Source organism: Corythoichthys intestinalis, chromosome 13 (assembly GCF_030265065.1).
Source record: "Corythoichthys intestinalis isolate RoL2023-P3 chromosome 13, ASM3026506v1, whole genome shotgun sequence".
Classification (NCBI taxonomy): Eukaryota; Metazoa; Chordata; class Actinopteri; order Syngnathiformes; family Syngnathidae; genus Corythoichthys; species Corythoichthys intestinalis.
In genome coordinates this window covers 56,548,592-56,570,031 of record NC_080407.1, presented here as the reverse complement: position 1 = coordinate 56,570,031, position 21,440 = coordinate 56,548,592, and the positions used below count along the sequence as shown (strand labels likewise).

At 49.4% G+C, this 21,440-nt stretch overlaps 1 protein-coding gene across 5 annotated transcripts in view; it reads right to left on the bottom strand.

Annotated features, from left to right (window-relative positions):
• Positions 1–622: 622 nt before the first annotated feature.
• The window catches only part of adam19a (ADAM metallopeptidase domain 19a), a 22,666-nt gene continuing 1,848 nt past the window's right edge, over positions 623–21,440 (bottom strand). For 2 of the 5 annotated variants that reach the window (XM_057853979.1, XM_057853977.1), the window contains exons 2-22: positions 19,514–19,593; positions 13,489–13,565; positions 10,193–10,274; positions 9,056–9,132; positions 8,766–8,940; positions 8,469–8,534; positions 6,000–6,071; positions 5,777–5,943; positions 5,555–5,639; positions 5,345–5,487; positions 4,967–5,144; positions 3,982–4,071; positions 3,717–3,912; positions 3,547–3,655; positions 2,658–2,862; positions 2,447–2,524; positions 1,912–2,020; positions 1,705–1,846; positions 1,469–1,559; positions 1,228–1,404; positions 650–1,162 (exon numbers count right to left, since the gene is read on the bottom strand). In XM_057853979.1, coding sequence (XP_057709962.1) covers positions 923–1,162; positions 1,228–1,404; positions 1,469–1,559; positions 1,705–1,846; positions 1,912–2,020; positions 2,447–2,524; positions 2,658–2,862; positions 3,547–3,655; positions 3,717–3,912; positions 3,982–4,071; positions 4,967–5,144; positions 5,345–5,487; positions 5,555–5,639; positions 5,777–5,943; positions 6,000–6,071; positions 8,469–8,534; positions 8,766–8,940; positions 9,056–9,132; positions 10,193–10,274; positions 13,489–13,565; positions 19,514–19,593 — 2,639 coding nt within the window. In that variant the 3' untranslated portion in view covers positions 650–922. Of the gene's footprint in view, positions 1,163–1,227; positions 1,405–1,468; positions 1,560–1,704; positions 1,847–1,911; positions 2,021–2,446; positions 2,525–2,657; positions 2,863–3,546; positions 3,656–3,716; positions 3,913–3,981; positions 4,072–4,966; positions 5,145–5,344; positions 5,488–5,554; positions 5,640–5,776; positions 5,944–5,999; positions 6,072–8,468; positions 8,535–8,765; positions 8,941–9,055; positions 9,133–10,192; positions 10,275–13,488; positions 13,566–19,513; positions 19,594–21,440 lie in introns of all 5 variants that reach the window. The other 3 variants (XM_057853980.1, XM_057853978.1, XM_057853981.1) reach the window with 3 other exon arrangements.

The following is a 21,440-nucleotide window of genomic DNA, read 5'->3' as shown; positions in this document are numbered from 1 at the left end:
TCACAGAAAAAAGCCAGGAAATAAATAACACTATTGAAAAAAAAAAAACTTTTTTTTTTTCAGGGGGCCGGACCAAATGTGGCCACGGGCCGTAGTTTGGGAACCCCTGCTCTACAGTAACTGGAAGAAGCACAAAAGCGATAACAGTTTTGTAAAAAATATTTTAAGTAACATTTCAAAAAGTGGTGACAGAAACCAAAAGACATTCATAATGCACAGGGACCGAGAGGGAGTAAGTTGTTCCGTCAAGTACTGCGTTGACATATAAACCGTCTTGCGAGAGGAGAAAGTCCATTTCTTCTTTGTTTCCATTGTTTCAACATTATTTACTTCAACTGCAAAACAACGAGCGTACCGCATACATTCAGACATTGGTGAAGTCGGACTTGTTCGTTTGGCCGTTCCAGATGGTGACATATGCCTAATAATGAACTCAAATGAGTTAACGGTAGGGGGAGCCAAAAAACACTCTCATGATCGTGACGGCGACCAGGACGATGGTCGTCGAGGCGAGCAAATAAATACCCAAGGCTTTAAGGCTGCGATACCAACGTTGACGGAGTTCTCTTTGGCACAGAACACAAATTGTAAACACCACGACAGTTTTCGTACATTGGAAAAAAAAAAAAAAGATGTTAAAATGACCCATTTAGGCAGAAATGCTCCGTCTGCGAGGATTCCGTTCAAATGCGCCGCGTCCTGCCCTCGGGTTTTGTCGAAATGTCGGACTTTAGTGCAAAAAGGATCGGAGCGGAAAGCCGTTTTCACCACGGCGCGGTGGCTTTGGAACCTGGGACCGGTCTGGAGGAGAGAAAGAAGAAAGCGTGAGCACGGTGCGGTGCTCGTGCCCAATTCCAGTCGTGTTAAAATCGAGAGTCTTATCTAAGGCAAAAAACAATTCATCTACTGTCAAAATAGTTGTTCATTCGGTCATCGCCAGTTGTGGAGTCACGGTGGAAGACTCCTCTGGTCCGGACTCACCCGGCGTGGCTGGAAAACCCCACCTGAGAGCTTTGAAAGGAGGGCCGGCAGAAACTCCGAGTACTCCCGCCGGGGGCATCGCGACCAGCAGGCTCGGTGACGGTTCGGCGACGATCGCCCGCGCCCGGGAGGCGGGACCGAGAGGTAGGGGCCTCCGAGGGGGCGAGGGCGACGGCCTCGGCTGCAAAGAGAAGAACGCCGGAGGTATCGCCCTGGTTCCGCGGGGGACCGATTTGACCGTCTCACCGGCGGAGATCGCGCGGGGTCGACCGGCAGCGGCTTCTCGGGCGGGCCCCGTCGCCGCGGGGATTTCCGCGGGGCCGTCGGAACGGGAGGTCGGGGTCGCGGGGGCCGCGCCGCGTTCGGCGCCCGGACGGCCGGGTCCGGTCGGAGAGGAAGCGCCTCTTTGCCGCTCGCGGAAAACTGGCGGAGGGACAAAACCAGACCTCGTGGGTGTCGTCATTTAAGCCGCTTACTTTGAACGTACCCCCTCGCGGCCGCTCGCTTTGCCCGTCGGTCCGACGACTTTGAGGTGAAACGCGGGATTTAGGTGTCCGTTTTTCTTGGCTTTCTCCGCCCTGGCCGGAGCGCGGGCATTAGCGCTAGCATTAGAACCGGGTCGGGTTACCGACAGTCCCGGATTGCGCGGGACACCCTGGCCTCCAAGTTCCGCAAAATTCCGGGACCGTCGGCAAACCTGCTCGGACGTCACGGGTACGCTACTTGTCGCTCTTGTTCTTCTCTCTCTGCGCGAGCCACTTGCGAAAGTAGGACGTCTTGATCCGGTAGCAGTAGAATAGCAGCAGCACGGTGGGCAAGACCACCAGGAAGGCCAAGAACAGGCCCACCACCAAGCCCACTTGACCTAAGGGATTTCAAGTTAGCACGGCAGGACTTTTTTTCTTTCTTTTCTATTGCGTATGTACTCACTATCGTGCTGCACGGGCCCGCTGTCGACGCTCCCTCCGAGTCCCGGCTTGTCGCAGAAGGGCGGCGCCCAACCTCCGTGACAGTGGCAGTTGCCGTTGCTGTTGCAAACCTTTGGCGGGTGGGCAAATAAGTCAGACAAAACCATTTGGCATTCCAAGTCAAGAAGATCCCCACCCTTTTCTTACCCATTTCAAGTCATTTGAACTCATGTTAATAAATCATTTCAAAAATAAACATACTGTAAATGGAATTGGTTTGTTGGATTTTTTTTTTTTTTTTTAGCTGTGAATGAATAAATGGACTTTTCCACCCCTAGTGGTTGGGCACCTATTTGGACATTTTCAGCTGCTGGCTGGCTGGCTTTCATTATCAGCTGAAAGGCACCTGACCCGCCAAGAGCTTTACGGACTAATGAATCTTGCACGATGCCTGTCGCCTTATCTGCCTCGGGCGCCGCTCCAATAAATCTTCACTTGGGGGGATTGTTGTATTTCAGACATCGCTCCTGCCGTTTTAGCGCAGATAGGCGACTCACCCCGTTGCCGTGACAGCGGGAGATGCAGGCGTTCAGTTCGCTAAAAGAGGCGTTTTGACAGCGGCGGTCCCGGCACACCTGAGACAAAAATGCAAGGATTTGGGATTTTATCGTCACGCTACTCAATAAGACTGAAACGTTAGCCTCGCTAGCAGAATCGGCGAGCGAGCGCCACAAATATCGAATTTTAGCCTCGTCGGCGGCGCTCTACCTTGCCCTCGCCGCACTTTGTGCCCGTCGCGACCAAGCCAGGGTCGGGCAGGTCCCCCTGCCCGTCCTGGGTGCTGTAGACGTACGTCCCGCGACACTTGACCTCCACGCCTCCCGTCTTGATGGTGGTGTCTATGGAAACGGCGTTGGTGCCTTTGGGCTTCTTGGCGGCGCTGTGGCACTGGATCTTGCCGCATTTGGCGTCGCTGGACACAAACCGGCGGCGACGCGTTCGGTCTTTACAACTTCCTCCTCATTAAGGTGCAAATTGAAACGGGCCAGTACACAGAGATGACGACGGCGGCGGCGCGAAGCCAAGAGTCGTGGCGGCGACTAATGCCGAGATGAGTCGGATCCGAGCGTCGCCCTCTAATAGGTCTCGCCGCGACGTCTCGCGATTCCCGCGGGCCCGCGTCGTCGTCTCGGGAATGAGGCAATTCGCTGCCTGAATCTGCAGCTTTGTTAACGTAACCAAATTGCCCATTTGAACCCATTAATTAGCCGGAGCGACGTTCAACATGGGGGGGGGGGGGAATATAAAACAGATGTAGGAGGGGGCTGGGACGCGGGCTCGCAAATCATCTTGTTTATCCTGAACACCGGATGAGATTATGTTCATCTCACTTAACTATGTCTGATTTTAAAAATTTTGCCACTTGTTCTCACTGCAGTCTTGCGCGTAAACAAAAAAAAAAACGGGGGGACATCTCATTGATGGCAATAGAGATGTCCGATCCATTTGAATCGGGAGGGTCGGTTTCCGGTTCAAATGGGTCGGTCGTGACAAACTCGTTCCAAGAGGACGGAACGTTCATTCCAGTCAAAACGGATCGGACGTCCGGCGTCGTCAACGGCGCTAAAACGGTCCGAGTCCGTGACTTGGTCGTCACCTTTTTGCGCACACCACGTAGTTTCCGCGCTCGTCTTTCCCGCAGTTTCCGAAAGCGTTCCCCGCCGCGTTGACGTCCTCGAAACAGGCGTCGTGCGCCGGGCGGGCACCTGGAAACCACGGCGCGTCTGAGATTGGCAAACGGGAATATCGGCCGAACGTTTTCGTTACCGGAGCCCCAAAGCTGCAAGCACTGCTGCCGGTGGGTCAGACACATGCCGTTGTAGCAGTAGGCCCGTCCGTATTGACAAGCGGAGCCGTCCAGGAGATAGACGTTGGCGGGGCAGTAGGGCGAGGCGCCCGTGCAGTACTCCGGCAGGTCGCAGCCTCCGGCCGGGCCCCGGCACATGGTCCCCGCTTGCTTCAGCTGACGCGGAAGAGAGGGAAATTTGCCAAAACGCTCTTTCCTACTGGTCGCTCGCCGGCCAAAGCTTACCTTGCAAGCCTGACAGCAAACTCCGTGGGCACACTGAGCCGCTTCCTTCAGGGTGCAGTTATTGGCATTGCAACAATCATTAGCGCATTCCTGGAGGTAGGGCAAACAAGTCTCAGCTGTTCAAAAATTCACAACAAATCTATCCCAAAAAGGCTTCATCGTCAAGTTTTCACCCGTTACGTCGGCGAGCACCTACTCGGCACGACGTTTTCCCGTCCTATCGCCGTTACAATCGTTTAGAATGTTTGCTCTTAGCCCACGATCAAATCCATTTTTTTCCCCCTGCTTAGTCCCAAGAATTCGTTACCTTTTAACACGATCAAGACCGGCTGAAACCGCAACGTCGATTCATTTGTAGCCCCGACGCGGAGCTTTCGACATTTCTCTGAGGCGGGGCTCGCTATAAAAAGTTTGACGTGGCGGCGGGGGGAAATCCGGTGACACTTTGCGGGCGGTGTCAATTCTGCGGCAAGAGGATTAAAGAGGCCGACGGACGAGTCGAAACTTCACAAAAATGTTGGCGGGAGGAGAGAGAGGTATAAAAATAAAAACGCAGAGGTGCGACAAACTGCTGCTCTCGTGTCACGGCATCTCCAGTTGCCATGGCGCCCTCCGCTCGGCTCGGCTCGGCTCCTCCGAAGAAACGGGAGAGTTGATTCCGGCGCGGGGGGAGGGGGCGGCAAATTACTCTGGCGTGACGGAAGCGAGAGGGGATCAAAAACGTGCCTTTCGTCGCCCGACAAAGAAGCCGCCGTTGAATTATCGTCGGAAACAACCTTCCTACTCCTGTCGTAGCTCTCATCTTACTTCATCAATCACCGCCCTGTCATCCCCATTGACGTCTGTCAATGGCAGCGTATTGACTGAAAAGTCAAATGTTCTGTGAATATTTCTTTGTGGACAGGAATCGGTCCCGAGCGGCGAGGGTATTCGGGATCCCAACTACGCACGCGTGCACGCACTCAAATTGGGTAAGAATGCTCACATCGGGCTGGCCGCAGTCGCACTCCTCGCCGTCCTCCACGAAGCCGTTCCCGCACCTTTTTCCCCCGACGAGGTCCTTCATGTCGGGCCTGTCGTAGAGACACATGCCGCCTCCCTTCTGGAAGTAGTTGTCGAGGTCGCTTTTGCTGCACTGGCTGAACACCTTCGGAAAGGGATGCCTGCGCGGGGCGGGGGAGGCACGCTCAGTCGCCGCGCTCGGTCGCCGCGCTCGGTCGCCGCGCTCGGTCGCCGCGCTCGGTCGCCGCGCTCGGTCGCCGCGCTCGGTCGCCGCGCTCGGTCGCCGCGCTCGGTCGCCGCGCTCGGTCGCCGCGCTCGGTCGCCGTTCCGACCCTTTCCCGGGAAGGCGCGCCTCCCTCACCCGGTGGCGGCCGCCATGACGCAGCCCCCCTGGTCGGCCGCGGCTTCCGCGCAGCAGCCGTCGCGGTCGTGACTCATCCCGAAATTGTGGCCGATCTCGTGGGCCATGGTGGCGGCGGCGCCGACGGACAGCTCCGAGTGATCCTGGAGAAACAAAAAGGCGGCGGGTCCGTGAGGAGCTCGCGGAGCCGGGACGCGCCGACCGTCGTACCACGTTGATTCCTCCGGAGTTCTCCGGACTGCACATGCCCTCCAACGGCGCCATCCCGATGGTGGTCCCCTTGAAGATCACGCCGCTGTTAAGAGAGTCGCCCGCGTAAACAACACTCCATAGCCACCGCTTCCCCACCGATTTTGTCGATTTAAAGCGCCGTTGGACCGCGGCCGGCGTCGTACGATTTGCGCGTGCGTTCGGACGACAAAAACTCCTCACGTGAGCAGTTGCGCGTTGTCGTGCTTTTTGCGGGACTTCAGCTTCTGTCTCCACTGGAGGAAGGACCAAAGGGTGGCGTTGGGCTCCTCGGAGACCATGCACTGGTCCCGCTCGGTCCACACCTCCAAACCGATCAGAGGCACGCGGATGTTCAGGGCCCTGTAGAACTGAAAGCGGACGGAAAGGTCTCCCTCGTTCTGGCCGTCGGCCAAGCGCGCCTTACCTTGTCCACGTAATTAGCGATTTCCATGATCCTCGTCTTGATTTTGTCATAGTCTCTATTTTGCCGTTTAAACTGCGGGAGGATGGACAGAAGGCGCCGTGAGGTAAAACGCTTTCGCCGAGTTCCGCTTTCACCCTCGTCCGTCACGGTCATTCGACTCCGACCGCACAAAACCCTTCATGAAACGGGCGGAGCTCTTAAAGTCACGCCTATCAAGACATACAGTGGGGCAAAGAAGTCAACCACTAATTGTGCAAGTTCTTCCACTTGAAAATATTAGAGAGGCATGTAATTGTCAACATGGGTAAACCTCAACCTCCATGAGAGACAGAAGGGGGGGGGGGGAAAGCCAGAAAATCACATTGCTTGATTTTTAAAGAATTGATTTGCAAATCATGGAAAATAACTATTTGGTCAGTACCAAAAGTTCATCTCAATACTTTGTTATGTACCCTCTGTTGGCAATAACGGAGGCCAAACGTTTTCTGTAACTCTTCGCAAGCTTTTCACACACTGTTGCTGGTATTGTGGCCCATTCCTTGCCTGGCACGGCCAGACTTTTCAAACACTGAGAGTATAGTCTGGGACCCAGCCCTTTAACGGCCTCTCGAGCAAGTACAAAATCATTTGACAAACCAGATTGGTTTATTTGCGTGACGTGTTTTTAACTAGCAACGTCACTCTTCCAAGTCGGTGGTCGTCTCCACAACAACACAGATGGCGAACGGGAGAGCCGAGAATATGTTGCAATCCACGGTAAAATCAGTTTTAAATGACCAAAAACACATCGACGCAAGTCACTGACAACAGTCTGTCTCGCGCGAGCCATGTTGAATAAACTCCACTCTTCTCGTATGTTTACTTCCGCGCGCAAGTCCCTCGTCCCGCACGTCGATGATTGGTCCACTCCGCTGTCTGTTTGCTGTGGCTTGCTCCGCCCTGCAAATTTTATCCGCTTAATGGTGGCCAGACTCAATAGCTGGAACAGCGCTGAGTCTGGAGTACCAGGCTAGCCCATTCCTCCATGCAGATCTCCTCTAGAGCAGCGATGTTTCGGGGCTGTCGTTGGGCAATGCGGACTTTCAACTCCCTCCACAGATTTTCTACGGGGTTGAGATCTGGAGACTGGCTAGGCCAGTCCAGGACCTTGAAATGCTTCTTACGAAGCCACTCCTTTGTTGCCCTGGCTGTGCGTTTGGGATCATTGACATTGCCACGTCTCATCTTCAATGCCCTCGCCAACGGAAGGACATTTTCACTCAAAATCTCTTGATACAGGGCCCCATTCATTCTTTCCTTTACACAGATCAGTCGTCCTGGTAACTTTGCAGAAAAACAGCCCCAAAGCATGACGTTTCCACCCCCATGATTCACAGTGGGTATGCTGTTCTTCGGATGCAATTCAGTATTCTTTCTCCTCCAAACACGAGAACCTGTGTTTCTACCAAAAAGTTCTATTTTGGTTTCATCTGACCATAACACATTCTCCCAGTCCTCTTCTGCATCATGTAAATGCTCTCTAGTGAACCGCAGACGGGCCCGGACGTGTACTTTCTTCAGCAGGGGGACACGTCTGGCAGTGCAGGATACGAGTTCCTGGCGGCGCATTGTGTTACTGATAATAGCCTTTGTTACTGCGGTCCCAGCTCTCTGTAGGTCATTCACTAGGTCCCCCCGTGGGGTTCTGGGATTTTTGCTCACCGTTCTTGTTATCATTTTGACGCCACGGGGTGAGATCTTGCACGGATCCCCAGATCGAGGGAGATTATCTGTGGTCTTGTATGTCTTCCGTTTTCTAATAATTGCTCTCACAGTTGATTTTTTTTCACCAAGCGTTTTACCTATTGCGGATTCAGTCTTCCCAGCCTGGCGCAGGTCTACAATTTTGTCTCTGGTGTCCTTCGACAGCTCTTTGGTCTTGGCCATAGTGGAGTTTGGAGTGTGACTGACTGAGGTGGTGGACAGGTGTCTTTTATACCGATAATGAGTTAAAACAGGTGCCATTAATACAGGTAACGAGTGCAGCCTCGTTAGAAGTTAGACCTCTTTGACAGCCAGAAATCTTGCTTGTTTGTAGGTGACCAAATACTTATTTTCCACTCTAATTTGGAAATCAATTCTTTAAAAATCAATGTGATTTTTTTTTTCTTCTCCACATTCTGTCTCTCATGGTTGAGGTTTATCCATGTTGACAATTACAGGCCTCTTTAATCTTTTCAAGTAGGAGAAATTGCACAATTGGTGGTTGACTAAATACTTCTTTGCCCCACTGTATATTGTCCGCTTCCTTCAGCCACCGGTTGGGACTTTCTTTCAAATAGAAGCGCCTCATCTTTTGGCCGGTCGAGGCTGGGTACTGTATTTTGGCACATTTTTTGAGAGGGGGGGGGGGGGGACTCTCGGTCTATCCGCCAAGCTGCGAGTTTGACACCCTATCCTAATTTACGATATTTCTGATTTTGTACTTACCAGCGTGTTGTCAGCCACAATATAGAGCTCCATATACTTGGTGGTGCCCCACGTGTTCCTTTTCACCTGGAATGAAGTAGTAAAGCTTTAGAATGAAAAGTGCACCGTACGCTTTCTTCAGAGAGAAAACCTCTGGACTGCTCATGTGTGCCGGCCAGCAGAACGAGGAAGATAAAGAAATGGACGGCGGGGCACATGATGTGAACCTTTTAAAGTGATGGATGATCCAAATACAGGAGAATCAATTAGAAGGAGAGTAGACGAGTCCAACGATCGCGTGAAAAGACAGAGGCTCACCCTGGAACGACGCGGCCCGAGGAGGTCGGAGATGCGGCGGGACGGCTCGCCGGCGCCGCGTCCGCAGTTTCCGCCTTTAAATTCCAGTTGGTCGGCGGGCAGTAAGGAATGGTAGCCCGCGTTTTCCGTCGGCTCCAGGTAGTAGGTGTGGTTGGAATTCAAAGAGATCAGGCCCCTGCGTCAAAAGGAAGCCGGAAGAGAAGAACGGAGCATTTTTCCATCAACGCGCCAATCACGTCTCGCGTTGAAATATGTGTGGCCGAGAAGGAGCCGGCGGCGCTCGTCCGTACCTGACGCCCGAACACGTGCTGAGGGCCACCCAGGAATGCGGATGTCCTCTTACGTCGCCGTGATAGAAACAGTGATCCTGGAGGAAAAGGCATCTGTCATTTGTTAACGCCAACATTTTCCACCGTAGCCGGTTCAAAGCCAAAAACTGCTGCGTTCAAACATAAAAGAATGAGAGAAAAAGCAGCCGCTCACGTCGAAAGGAGACTTTATCGCCACCGGGTTGAAATGATGCCAGCAGGTTGGCTTTTTTTTTTTCCTTCTTTAAAGCATTCCAAATTGTCAGTTCATCAGAGCGTGAAATGAGCTCTTTCATTCCAGCTCGCTTATAGTGAACATACAAATTGATTGTCAGCCAGAGCAGGGGAGGGGACGACCGCCCCTCCTTCACCCGGCTAGCCGACATCGTAGCAATTAGTTCGTCGCGCAAGTGCGGCCGGCGAGCGTAACTCGCAGAATTGGTCGTGGGAGATTGAGCTATTTTTCAAAAGCAGAAAAAAAAAAAAAAACAGAATAACCTTTCAAATGACATATCAAGCATTTTGCGACGACGTTTTCATTCTGAGAAATTGACAACATTTTAGTCAGGGATATCCGTGACTAGCTTTAAGATCCCATTTTGGATTATGTAAGCCTAAATGATATTAATATTTTGAAATAGAATGAAATAACTATTTCTAAACTAGAAACTGCAATTTCTGGAGAAATGACTCTGGGTCTTTGCTGTGTGGAGATACAGATCTTAGCCCCCGTCCAGATTGGTTCGGGGACATTTCCGGGACAAGATCATGCCACTTCCTGTTGATTTGGGGACATTTGGGGGACACGTCCTGGTCATATCAGGTCATTTGGGGACTTTTGGGGGCGTGGCCGGGTCATTTCAGGTCATTTGGGGGGGCGTGTCCGATTGATAGCTGGTCTTTTCTTGTTGATTTGGGGGGGATTGTTTTTTTTGCCATTTAAAATGCACGGGAAGAAATTTGGACGTACGTGGCCGCCAAAGGCATCGACTTATGGACAACTGGAGCAAATCCGTATAGTGCGGAAGGGAAAAGAACGGCGCCGGATAAGCACAATCCTTTTGTAAGCGCGGTACCGTATCGCAAATCGCACCCGGCGAGACGCGTTTCGTTACTTACCGTGTGATTCCGACGGGTCGCCGTCACCGGTCGTCCATCTTCTGCGTAGTACGTCTCGGTGAAACCCGGAGCCAAGAGCTCACTGGAATCAAAGGAGGCGACTCGTGGTCAAGTCCAGAAAAACTCCTCAATGAAAAAGATCACATCTTACCAGCAAGCAAACGCGCTGTTGTTTTGGAGTATATCATATACGGCCAGAGCCGGCCCAGGCCATTTGGGGGCCCTAAGCAAAATAATGCCAAGGGCCCCATATTTTTGCCACACCATTTTGTCACAGTGTACTGTGAAACCCATACATGCAATCCAACCCATACGTCCATTTTTTGGATGTTCATCAGATTTTGTTGCATTGCATACTTCAAACTTTTCACCCCAAATGATTGTCAGTACTTACAGTAGATAGCGCCAAACCTTTTTCTAAAAGAGGAAAAGAAGTTAAGGAAGAACTTTAAAAAAAAAAAAAAAAATTTTAAGCTTGAAATTAAGTATCAAAACTCACAAAAGTCAAATAAAGCAAACTGTAGGAAACAAAATAGAATATAAATTAATAAATAAACATATATAATCATAATAAACAATTGCCAGATTGGGGGCCCCGTAGTGGTCAGGGGCCCTAAGCAGCTGCATAGTCTGCGTATAGGCTGGGCCGGCCCTGTATACGGCACAAAAATCAGTTGTACCGCGAGTGGAAACGGCGCAAAGGCTTCCGCATGACACCGTGACTCGACGTCGTCGGCCAGAAATGCCGACGCTTCGAAGCCGGAGATTCCTTTTTTTGCCAATCGGATCGTTCCGTCGCTAGCGTAGTGTAGAAGAGGAAATAGATGTGAAAGTGGCATCGACAGGAAACGGGGGCCTCTTCAATCTACAGCACGCCGCGCGACTTCCTCTCCGCTCCGCTCCGCTCCGCTTCCTGTCGAGTAGCAAGTCCCTGACGCGACTCGAAATTTTAGCGGCGCCGATTCCTCGCTTCTTCCCGGAGCCCAAAGCCAACCCCGATCGTTTTTTCTCTTCCGTCGCCACGGACTCGGAGATGCCAGTCATCGTCGCAGACTCCGATAAGAAGGAGAAGAAGCAGCAGCCCGTGAATTGATTGAAAATGGCCAAGCGGAATGACACCGAGTTCAAACAATCAATTTCCACGGGCTTGAAAAAGAAATCGATGAAGAAAAGTGGGCCACTAAAAGAGACGGATGCCGCTCCATAAAGCTCTCGCCGCTCTCAGATAGGATTTTGCCACTTTATGTGCAGGACGCACGCGTGTCCGACATAAAGCCCGGGGTCAAATTTCAGCTCCGCTCAAAACGACTACGATTCGCCGCGACTTGGCAAATGGAACGGCCTTCCAAACGAAAACGGCAAATTGGCACTCGCGTTATGGCCATTTTGCCGATGAAAAATGGCTATTTGGGATCGTTTCTTATCCATCTCGCGCGCTTTTCCGGAAGTCCGTCGACGACCGTGCCGTCTTCACCGTACGCCAACTTTTGTTGTCTCCGGCTCCTTCTGACATCCGACCTTCTGAAAAGAGGCCGCTTTGTCAGTCTGTTTCCGAGCGACCGGCGCGTATAGTGAGCGGTGTTTCTTGCCGGCCGCTTCAAGAAGTCACGTTGACCTGTTATTGAAATGGTGAGCACGTCAAGTAAATGATGGAACTCGTGTCCTTTTACACGTCAATTTGGCTCTCAAATACACGGCGAGGCCGAGAACAAAAAGTGCTATTTGCCACGTGGCAAAATTTGGTTCATGGCATTTTTTTTGGGGTACGTGGCATTGTTTTAGGGGTATATGACATTTTTGCACGCCATGCACATTCGTGCCATTGACGGCTATTCACGTCCAAATTTTCCATTCATATGAAATGGCAGACAAACATGCGTGGCATTGATTTTTGAATATACACTTAGCATCACAGCGCATCGACCTTCAACCGGCACCCACGTCAGGCGATGCCATTGACGGCTATTCACGTCCAAATTTTCCACTCATATGAAATGGCAGACAAACGTGAGTGGCATTGATTTTTGAATATACACTTAGCATCACAGCGCATCGACCTTCAACCGGCACCCACGTCAGGCGATGCCATTGACGGCTACGCGCGTCCAAATTTTCCATTCATTTGAAATGGCAGAAAAACGTGCGGTTGTGATTTTTGACACGCAACGGGCACCCAAGTAAGGCTACGCCACTGACAGTTGTGCACGTCCCAATTTCCGTGTAAGTCAGCTTTCTTTCTGCACTGATAAATCTTGGGTATGCGGTCACTACCCTCGCAGGTGGACCGGCAGGTGATTTCAGGACCCTCGTCAAAAATGACAAGAAAGTCTTCATTTTATTGCTGCTTTTGTTCGTATATGATTGTGTTGCATGTTGAAAAATGAAAGACTTTGTACGTCTCAATTTTCTTTCATTCTCCTTGTACACACATACTGAAACACTCTTACACAATGTATTAATTCTCATTTTCCGTCTGTCCAAACAACTGCAAGGCTGCCACTCCAATTTCGCTATTAGAAATAAAAAACAATGTAAGCGTAAGTATATGGTCCAAAATCGCAGCCGCACATGCATGGCCGTCAGTGGCACGGATGTGCATGGCCTGCAAAACTGCCACATACCAAAGTCCATTTTGCCACATGGGAAAAAAAAAGCCACATGGCAAATACCACTTTTGGTTCTCGCCGTCTCTCTCCAAATATAGCTGGTTTTTGGGGGCGGGGGGTTAAACCATTTCATAGTTTTCAACTGAAATAATGCATGGGGGAAACACCCACTTTTTTTCAGCAACTCCGGTTGAGACATCACAACCGGGATTGCTTTCTAGCGCTGTGGAAGTTTATACGTGACAACGGAACGCTCGTGCGGCAACAAGAAAGCCTACCGATAGCATTCTGGGTGGGTGGTGCATCCTTTTTTTTTTTTTTTACAGCAGGTGGGGCCGAGGCACCGGAAATAGTTAGGATCTCATTTCATGATGAAGCCTTTTCAATCTGGATCTGTGTCCAAAATATGCTTTAAAGTCACTCGCAATTGTATTTCATAGCAGCTTTAATGTCAAAGCCAAAACACCATAAAAATTCAATCCGATTTCACGGCAGTGTACCACGTACCGCTGAGGTCAATCATCTATTCGAACGTCTACCGTGGCCAATTTGGAATAAGACGATGGCAACGTCCGACCGAGACGGAAAACAAAAAAGTTTTTCGGAAGGCGACGAACAACTCCAGCTTGGCCTTTGGCCGAGCCAGATAGTAGGGATTTTGCTAAAGGAAATTGGAGCGGGAATACTCACTGGTTATGTTGGACTCGTAGCACCAGTTGGAGGTCACCGGAGGACAGCGCAATTTCCCCTCTAATTGGCCGTTCGTCCTGTTGGATTAAGAAGAGACGTGAGGCGGAGGACAAACTTTCCTGGAGATGGAACTAAAAAAAATGCTATTTCATTGCTCTGCCATTTTGGTCACGGATTTGCCGCCACGGTAAAGGTCTGCGTTTAGAATGAGTCCTGTACGATGTATATATCGCTGCCAAAACCATATGGAGCTTTCCGTCCTCATTAGATATCTTGGCATTTGAGCAAAGCTTCCGTTTATACTAGATTCTTTTAGTTTGCGGCACCACGTGACGTGACGTGACGTGACGTGACGCATTTGCGTGTTTATTCAAGGCCTTCCCAACATGAGCGATTCCAAAGAAGAGTGAAGTGAGAACGACTTTTGAATGTCATTGGGATTTCATTAGCCGGCGAATTTAGAAGGTGATTTGGTGGCCGGCGATAGGCAGCTAGTCAATAAGCTTCACGGAGACCATTTCCGCGGGAGCTCGGGCGAACGACTTCGTGGTCCACCGACCGACCGACCGACCGGCATTTGCCATTCAAACGGCATACCAGATAAATACCAATGCCCAAAGATAGCGGATATCCATTTCCTCCGTTGGCGAAAGAGAGACGAAGGCTGCGCGGAGCTGTTTGACTTTTAAAGTAGACTCCCAGTTGAAGGACAGAATACATTTGCCCTAATCTAATATTTGTCGTCTTCTATTGTGTGGTACGAGAAGTAATCCACTTCTGACCAGGCTTATTTTTTTACCCCCCCATTGCGAGTCGGTCGATTTTCGGACCATTTTACCGAAGCGCAAATATTGCCGCTGTGTAACACGATCTGAAAACGGATTTTTTCCCCTCACTTGTCGGATCGGCACCGCCGCCGATGGGGGGGGGGGTTGTTCGGATAGCCTCGTCGACGTCCCGGAAATACCCCAATCGGAAACATACACCCGGTTCGCTTTTGTCAATCGGTTATGTGGATAAACTCGTCGATTCATCCTCCGATCTTTGCCGGTCGTCCGACATCGACGTCTGATCAGCGAAGGGTTTAGAACTGGAAATCGACAGGAACCGACCCGGGGACGGGGAAACGGTTCCCGACCGTGGCGCTCCCCGGCTGAGCTTCACAGGCGAGGTAGCGCTTCGGCCGTTAGGAGCTACTTAAGGTCGAGCGAATCGCCAGAGGCGGGGATCGAGTCGGCGGATTAGAGGCAGACTCCCCGGAGGGGGGATTTTTCAACCCCGACGCCCCTTCATATTCACCTGAGGGATAAGAAAGACCAAATGGTTGGGTAAAGAGCGCTTAAGGGGCCGTTATCTAAGAGAGGCAGGTGGAAGCGTAAATAGGTTAGGTATTTGCTAGTCATCTTAATGCACTGTCACAAGAATCATGTTTGCAGTGCCCTTTTAAGAACTGGTATCATTCATTTGTAGTTTTAGTTCATTTTTGTTTTTATATTAATTACATTTTTCTGCAACCCCCCCCCCCCCCCAAAAAAAAAAGATTCATCCAAATTAGGCGGATGGTGGCAACTCAATAAATACTCAATAAATATTCTTATGCAATCTAATTCTGAACTAAGGATCTAAGCCGAGCAAAATTTAAAAAGCCGAAGGTTCGGGTTGATCTCCCTCGGGTTAAGGTTAGGGTGCATTTTTGGGTAACCCCAACATTTGATAAGTATGCATATTAAAAAATATACTGTATATATATGGCGGAAAACTAAAAAGCAGTTTCTGCTCTTGCACTCCTCTTTCAAAGAAACTGCTGTATTTTAAGCCAAAACAACTGTTGTGTCTGATGGATCAATATGTCTATATCCTGCCATATTACAATTATGGCGCATGAAGCCACCAAACTATTTTTAATTTGTCCATTTTACCCTGGAGACCCCTGTTTACAGACGTCGCGCAACCGCTTTTGTTTCAACCCAGCCGTAAAACAAAGGTAATGAATTATATTTATTATCCAAAATGTCTGACATTTTTAGCTTAGAATCATTAATTGATGTCTAATATTCCGTAAAAAAAAAAAAAAAAAAACGACAAAAAAATTATTCACTCGCGTATTTTAAACAAATTGTGTCACAATGAAATAAATGGTGTCTGTAAAAAAGTAACTATCACTTAATTGTACTTTTTTTTGTTACCGTCACATTTCCTCGGATATGTTAGATAATAAAGAATCGATCCAAACAAAGAAAAATTGGGGGGGGGGGGGGGGGGGGGAGTGTAAAAGGGTAAATATGTGAAAAAGAAAATCTCGACCACTCCTTGATGTCTGCGATTTCTGCATCGCGATCCTTGTTATATGACCGTGTTTCACCCATAAAATCCCCCCCAAGATCCGGCTGTGGCCATTCACAGCTGCGTCTTGACACTCGGTGATACATGCTACATGGAGTTTTTGGATCAAAAAGAGGTAAGTATGCAATCCCGTTAAAATCATGGTGTCTTTAATTATGCTCTCTCATGCTCTCACCTCCAGATAGGATTTCGCTGTTAAAAAATTGTTTTTTTTTAAATGCCCTCCCGTTCAAAAATGTACCTCCCCCAGAAAATTTAGATTTTAAGCTTTCTAATGATGTATCTCACATGCATATTGGACAATTTTGAAATTTAGCAAAATTGGGGGTCTCAGAGCAGAACTTCAAGTCACCTGAGTTTTCCTGCCATATGTATATTGGGGCTGGGGGGCTGTTTTCCCCTTTCCTGAGTCTTGTTAAGATTAGCGCCCCCTTCCCTTAATCCTGTGAAGGCCCCTCACCCCTAAATTTATGGGTTAGGGCAGGGGTCTCCAACCCAGTCCTCAAGGCCCACTGTGGGTCCTGGTTTTTGTTCCAGCCGATCCAGCAGAGACAGTTGAACCAATGAGGCTTCTGCTAAAACAAACCACACCTGACTGCAATCAACTGATTGCACTTGTAAAACACCAGATTGGGGAAAAAGTGTTGTCATCTTGTTTGGTAGGAATGAAATCCTGCACCCACAGTGGGCCTTTGTGGAATAGGTTGGGGACCCCTGGGTTAGGGTACAAGCTGGGTCTACTGCAACCATCAACAAATAGAAAAAAAAACCCACTTGAATTCAATTGAACCGAGACAATCCCTCATTTAAGTGCTCTTCAAATTCAAATACATTTTCTTTCTTATTGAGCATTTTGACTATCAAAAGTCAAAAACTGCAAATTACTACATTAGAAACGGATTGGACGTCTAGCAAGCTAGGAGTTGATGACGGGTTGATTTCTCTTTTCAGCACTCGGGTAATTGTTTTTCCACTTTTTTCGCTTAAAGCCACAAAAAAGTGGGTCAGCCAACCTTTTACATTTTCCTAATGCATTCCTGACGTGAAAAGACTCGCATTGGAAATGGAGAGGGGGGGAAGAAGTCCATCTTGCGAGACTGAAAAAACAAAGAACGTCATCTACGAGGATCTTCAAAGTAAGTGTTGCAATTTGTTTTTTTTTTTGCTGCGATCCAACTTTTTGCATAAGCCCGGGGGTGGAAAAAAAACAAACTGGAAGACAGCAGAGTAGCGAAGGACAAGACTGGCAGGAAGGAGAAAGAGCCTCATATGCGAGCCATCTTAATGAGAGCCACATTTAGGTCAACGTCGTTTCGCCGGCCTTTTCTTTCTGCTCGTCGCCAGCCCCGCCCGAGCAGAGCTTCGAACTCGGAGCCCGGTCCGCGTTGCCGAGGGGCGGAGCGAAATACGAGTCGCTCGCGTCAACTGTTGCGCGACTCGGGGCGAGCGATACGCAACGCGGCATCTGCCAAAACACGGCTAACCCTGCCTAACATGGGACACACGTGACGTCAAAACGTTGAAGGGGCTTTTTTTTGGGGGGGGGGATTAGAATCCAAACAAAAAAAAACATTATAAATCAATGTCATCACATAAAAAAAAAAAAGAAATCACAAAAAGTGCGACTTATAGTCGAGAAAATACGATGTTCAGTATCATTTTTTTGAGGCCAACACGCTAAAACCTACTCGTGCGCCATCTCAATATACAGCTGAGACAACAAAATACAATCCAGACAATTGACAAATTCATCATTCAAGCTCTCGGATTGCCGGCTAATAGAATGACGGCGCAATTTGCACGCACGTTTTGACAAAGGGGCTGGGAGAAACATTTTGGGCTGGCCGTCACTGATAACACGCGACGGCTTCCGCCGGTCCCGCTGGGAATTTTTTTTTTTTTTTAAATAGGTGCGTTTGGGAACCTCTTTTTCAAACCAGTAAATGTCAGCTAGAGTCAAGAGCGCTTTTTAAAATAGACCGAAAGGGTATTTTTAGCCCGTCTGAGCTATTTTGGCTCTCGTTCACGGAAGACAACCATTCTGAGAAGAAGAGCGGGCTCCTTGTGATCTTGTCCTCTCTCTCTTTCTCTATCAGGAGGGGAGCGTGTAGACGTAGCCGGACGACACCGCGCCACGGACGATGATAGACGTCCAATCGCGTGAAACTTGGAAACGGCATGATAAAAAGTCTAATCTATTTGAAGTGTAACAAACAAACAAACAGCGCAAACCCGAGGCCGTCAGTCATATTTTGACGGCGGAGTAGAAGAAAAGGGTCGAGTTTCCGGAAAAACAAACAAACAAGCGCATCAAAAGAGGTGACGACATCCATCTGCAGCTCGAGTAACGGCGGAGGATCAAACAAGCCCGCGGCGGCAATAAAAGGCCACTTCCCTAAATATTCATCCACGTTAAACTCTATTTCCGGCAGTTTGGAACGCATCGCTCGGCGCAATCCGGACCGAGACGACGGATCTTTGTTGTCACGTTCGATAGCCGCACCAATGACTCATTTTCAGTTTTTTTTCATTATTTACGAGGATACATATTGTAATTTAATATGGTTTTAGCACCTCCCATTTCAAAAAGACGATCAGTCAACGGCAGCCGATGTGCTAAAACCAACACTTCCTCTGATGATTTCTCACAGACTCCCATTCACTGACAATTCTGTGACAAAACCACCCGCCGCCGCGCCGTCGGCCCAAATTGCAATCAAAAGCTTAATTAACGCGCCGATCTTCAATCCGCTCACCGGAAAGAGGACAATGATCCCGCCTCTCGTTCGGATAAGGCTCCTTCGTTCTACTTTTGCACGGCGCCGACTTTCAAAGCCCCAAAAACGTCCTTCGAAAAAGCGAGCTGAATCCCGTCGGCGCTCGCCAAAGTATCCCGAAAGACCGGCGTTGTCGGCAGATGTCAAAGGCGGCGGAACGGCGCCGCTCCCCGCTTCCCGCCGGCGCTCCCGGCCTTCGTCAGACACGACGTCGCAATCTATCGATCCCCTGACAAACGACTGAAATCGTCACCGTTGACAACAATAGCAGCGAATCCGGTTTGTCTGAACGATGAAGAAAACAAAAATTCAGTCCGATGACGAAAGAAAGAACATTCAATCTAACTAATCCATCCATTTTTTGTTTTTTAATCTTGAGAAGCGGTAAAAAAGTTTGACTAAAGGGTCTAGCGTTCGGCCCATAGCGGCGTCCGTCCCGATACGCCGCTGAAATGACTGTGTCATTGGGGAATACTTGGATATAATGCAAATTGCACGTTCCGGATCTACTTTCCGACCTTCGGCCGCCCTGAATGAGATGGCCGCCGGCTATACGCGCGCCACTGTGAAAAAGGACCACTCGTCGCCCTTCTCGAATTGACAATAGACGTCCGATCGTCCTTCGGCTGGGATGTTTTTCACGAGTAGACGTCCGTTCCATTTGAAGCGGGAGGGTCGGCAGCGAAGGAAACGTCACGTAGCGCCGTCGATGCCGGCCAACACATATGTTCATTTCTATCTATTGCGTTGGAGTTTGATCTCGGCACGTCTCCCTCTCGCAACGGACGTGAGGCGCCGAGGTTCGCCGACGCGTCTTTATGCCCATTTACGAACGCTTCCGCGTAGCGGTGATGGTTTGTCTTCCGCTCTCTAGTTGTGCGCGAACCCAGATAAAGAAGACCCACCTGAGCGGCGGCGTCCGCCTCCCTCTTGATTCGGCCTTGAGAAAGCCATCTCGTCGTCACCGCGCGTCCTCTCTGTAACCCTTAGGAAAGCCGGAAAAAGACAAGTTGAAGAGGACGTATCATTAGTTGGTCAGGTTAGATAGTAGGAAAAGTGGTGGAGCGTAAAAGAGGGAACTCGATACTGAAAACGGCTACTGAAAACTCGAATACAACGATTGGATGTTAAAGCTGGCCGCAAAAATGATGTGCCGCGAGTTTCAGATTCATGCATGAAAGAGGATCAATGAAATCCAATGACATAAGCGTGGTATTCATGACGACTGCCACAAAGGGTGCTTTTTGCTGCCAAGAATCACGAGTCCGGCCTCAAATCGGGTAAAAACAAATCTGGTCACGTGGTGTCTTCCGGCGGGAGCAGATTTTTGGGCTTTTCGTCGGAAAGAGAAATTTGCTGACGGAGGAAAGGCAGATGAAATGCCTATGGCAAAAGGTCACCATGAAGACAATCTGTCCGGGCCCAACAGATTCCTGGAATTTGGAGGAATTGAAAAGGAGCGCCTCCGGTCATTTCGAAGCCAGTAGATATTCAACGGTCCCGTGCATTAGAAAGACAGAGCCTCCGGGTTCAAATGGATCCAACGGGACTTCGTGGCAGATACAGGAAAAGGTAAGTTGTTGCGAGTCACCCTGTGCGGCCGCGGCCTCCAAAAGACAAAAAAAATGGTCATCATTGTCTTATGGAGAGAAGCGTCCCATCCACATTGGTAGCGACTCTCCCCCGATGCTACGCGGTGACAACTACTGCCGTTGAGTCGAGTTAGCATGCTCAATCATCTGCTTTGATGGAGAACTACAGACATGGAGGAAGTCGGCGTGATGTCACGATGACGTCACCTCGCTTAGCAACGTGTCGCCATTTTGTGAAGGGGGCTCGCACAGCTAAACATTCCGTGGACAAACGTCTGAAATTCATATATTTCAGGTATGTCTTGCGTCTTTTTTCATAACAATGTCTTAAACGTGGCTTACTATTATCACGAGTCACTGCTGACAGATGCGAGGAGGCGATACAATTTAAAATGAGTGTTTGTTGGCTGACAAAGCTGCCCATACAAAGTCGCAGCTGATAGCTGGATAAACAAAGGAATGGCCTGCAGTGGAGTTGGGAAACATCTCATATAAAGTCACCCAGTAAGATGACCTTTATCAATGACGTGGAATATGTACTGTGTGCAACTGAGAAAATTGGTAGTATATACGAAGTGATTATGTCTGCCGTAACCGGTCCTTCGCCTCCAAGCGCTATTTAGCCGTGAACACGTCACGGCAAAATAACCCGTTCCCACCGGGCCAATAATATACCGATTGACTAATCAGAGCAGTTCACGGCAAAAGACAAATAACGCTTTGCGAGTTGCCGGTTCCGGTAATAATAACCACTGCCTAGTCTATTGAAACTTAGCAGCTAATTGGGGCAAAAATTAAAGTTTGCTCACCTGTAGTAAAATGTCGGCTGCAAACGTAAATGTGCTTGGATTTAGGTTTCCCACAGGCGAGAATAGTCCACGGAACAGTCTTCTTTTACTGTTCTTCGATCAATTGCTTTCAGCCATTTGCTTATCCTTTTCTTCGCACGAGGTAGAATAAAGAACTTCAAATGCGGCTCCAAACGCAACACAGCAACTTTTAGTCATTCCGACGGAAAAAAAAAAAGACCACGAATAAGACGAAAGTTCAACGCGTTTGTATTACAATACACGACAGAGCAACTGCTTGTGACTCGTCTTTTGCCCCGTTTCCAATATGGCGACGCTTTGTTGTGACGTCATTAATGCCAGGATGTCCGACTTGCTCTATTGGAAATATTTTTTTTGGGGGGGGGGGGGTCCTTTTTTTTTATACTCGGAACAACAAAGTTAAATGTACA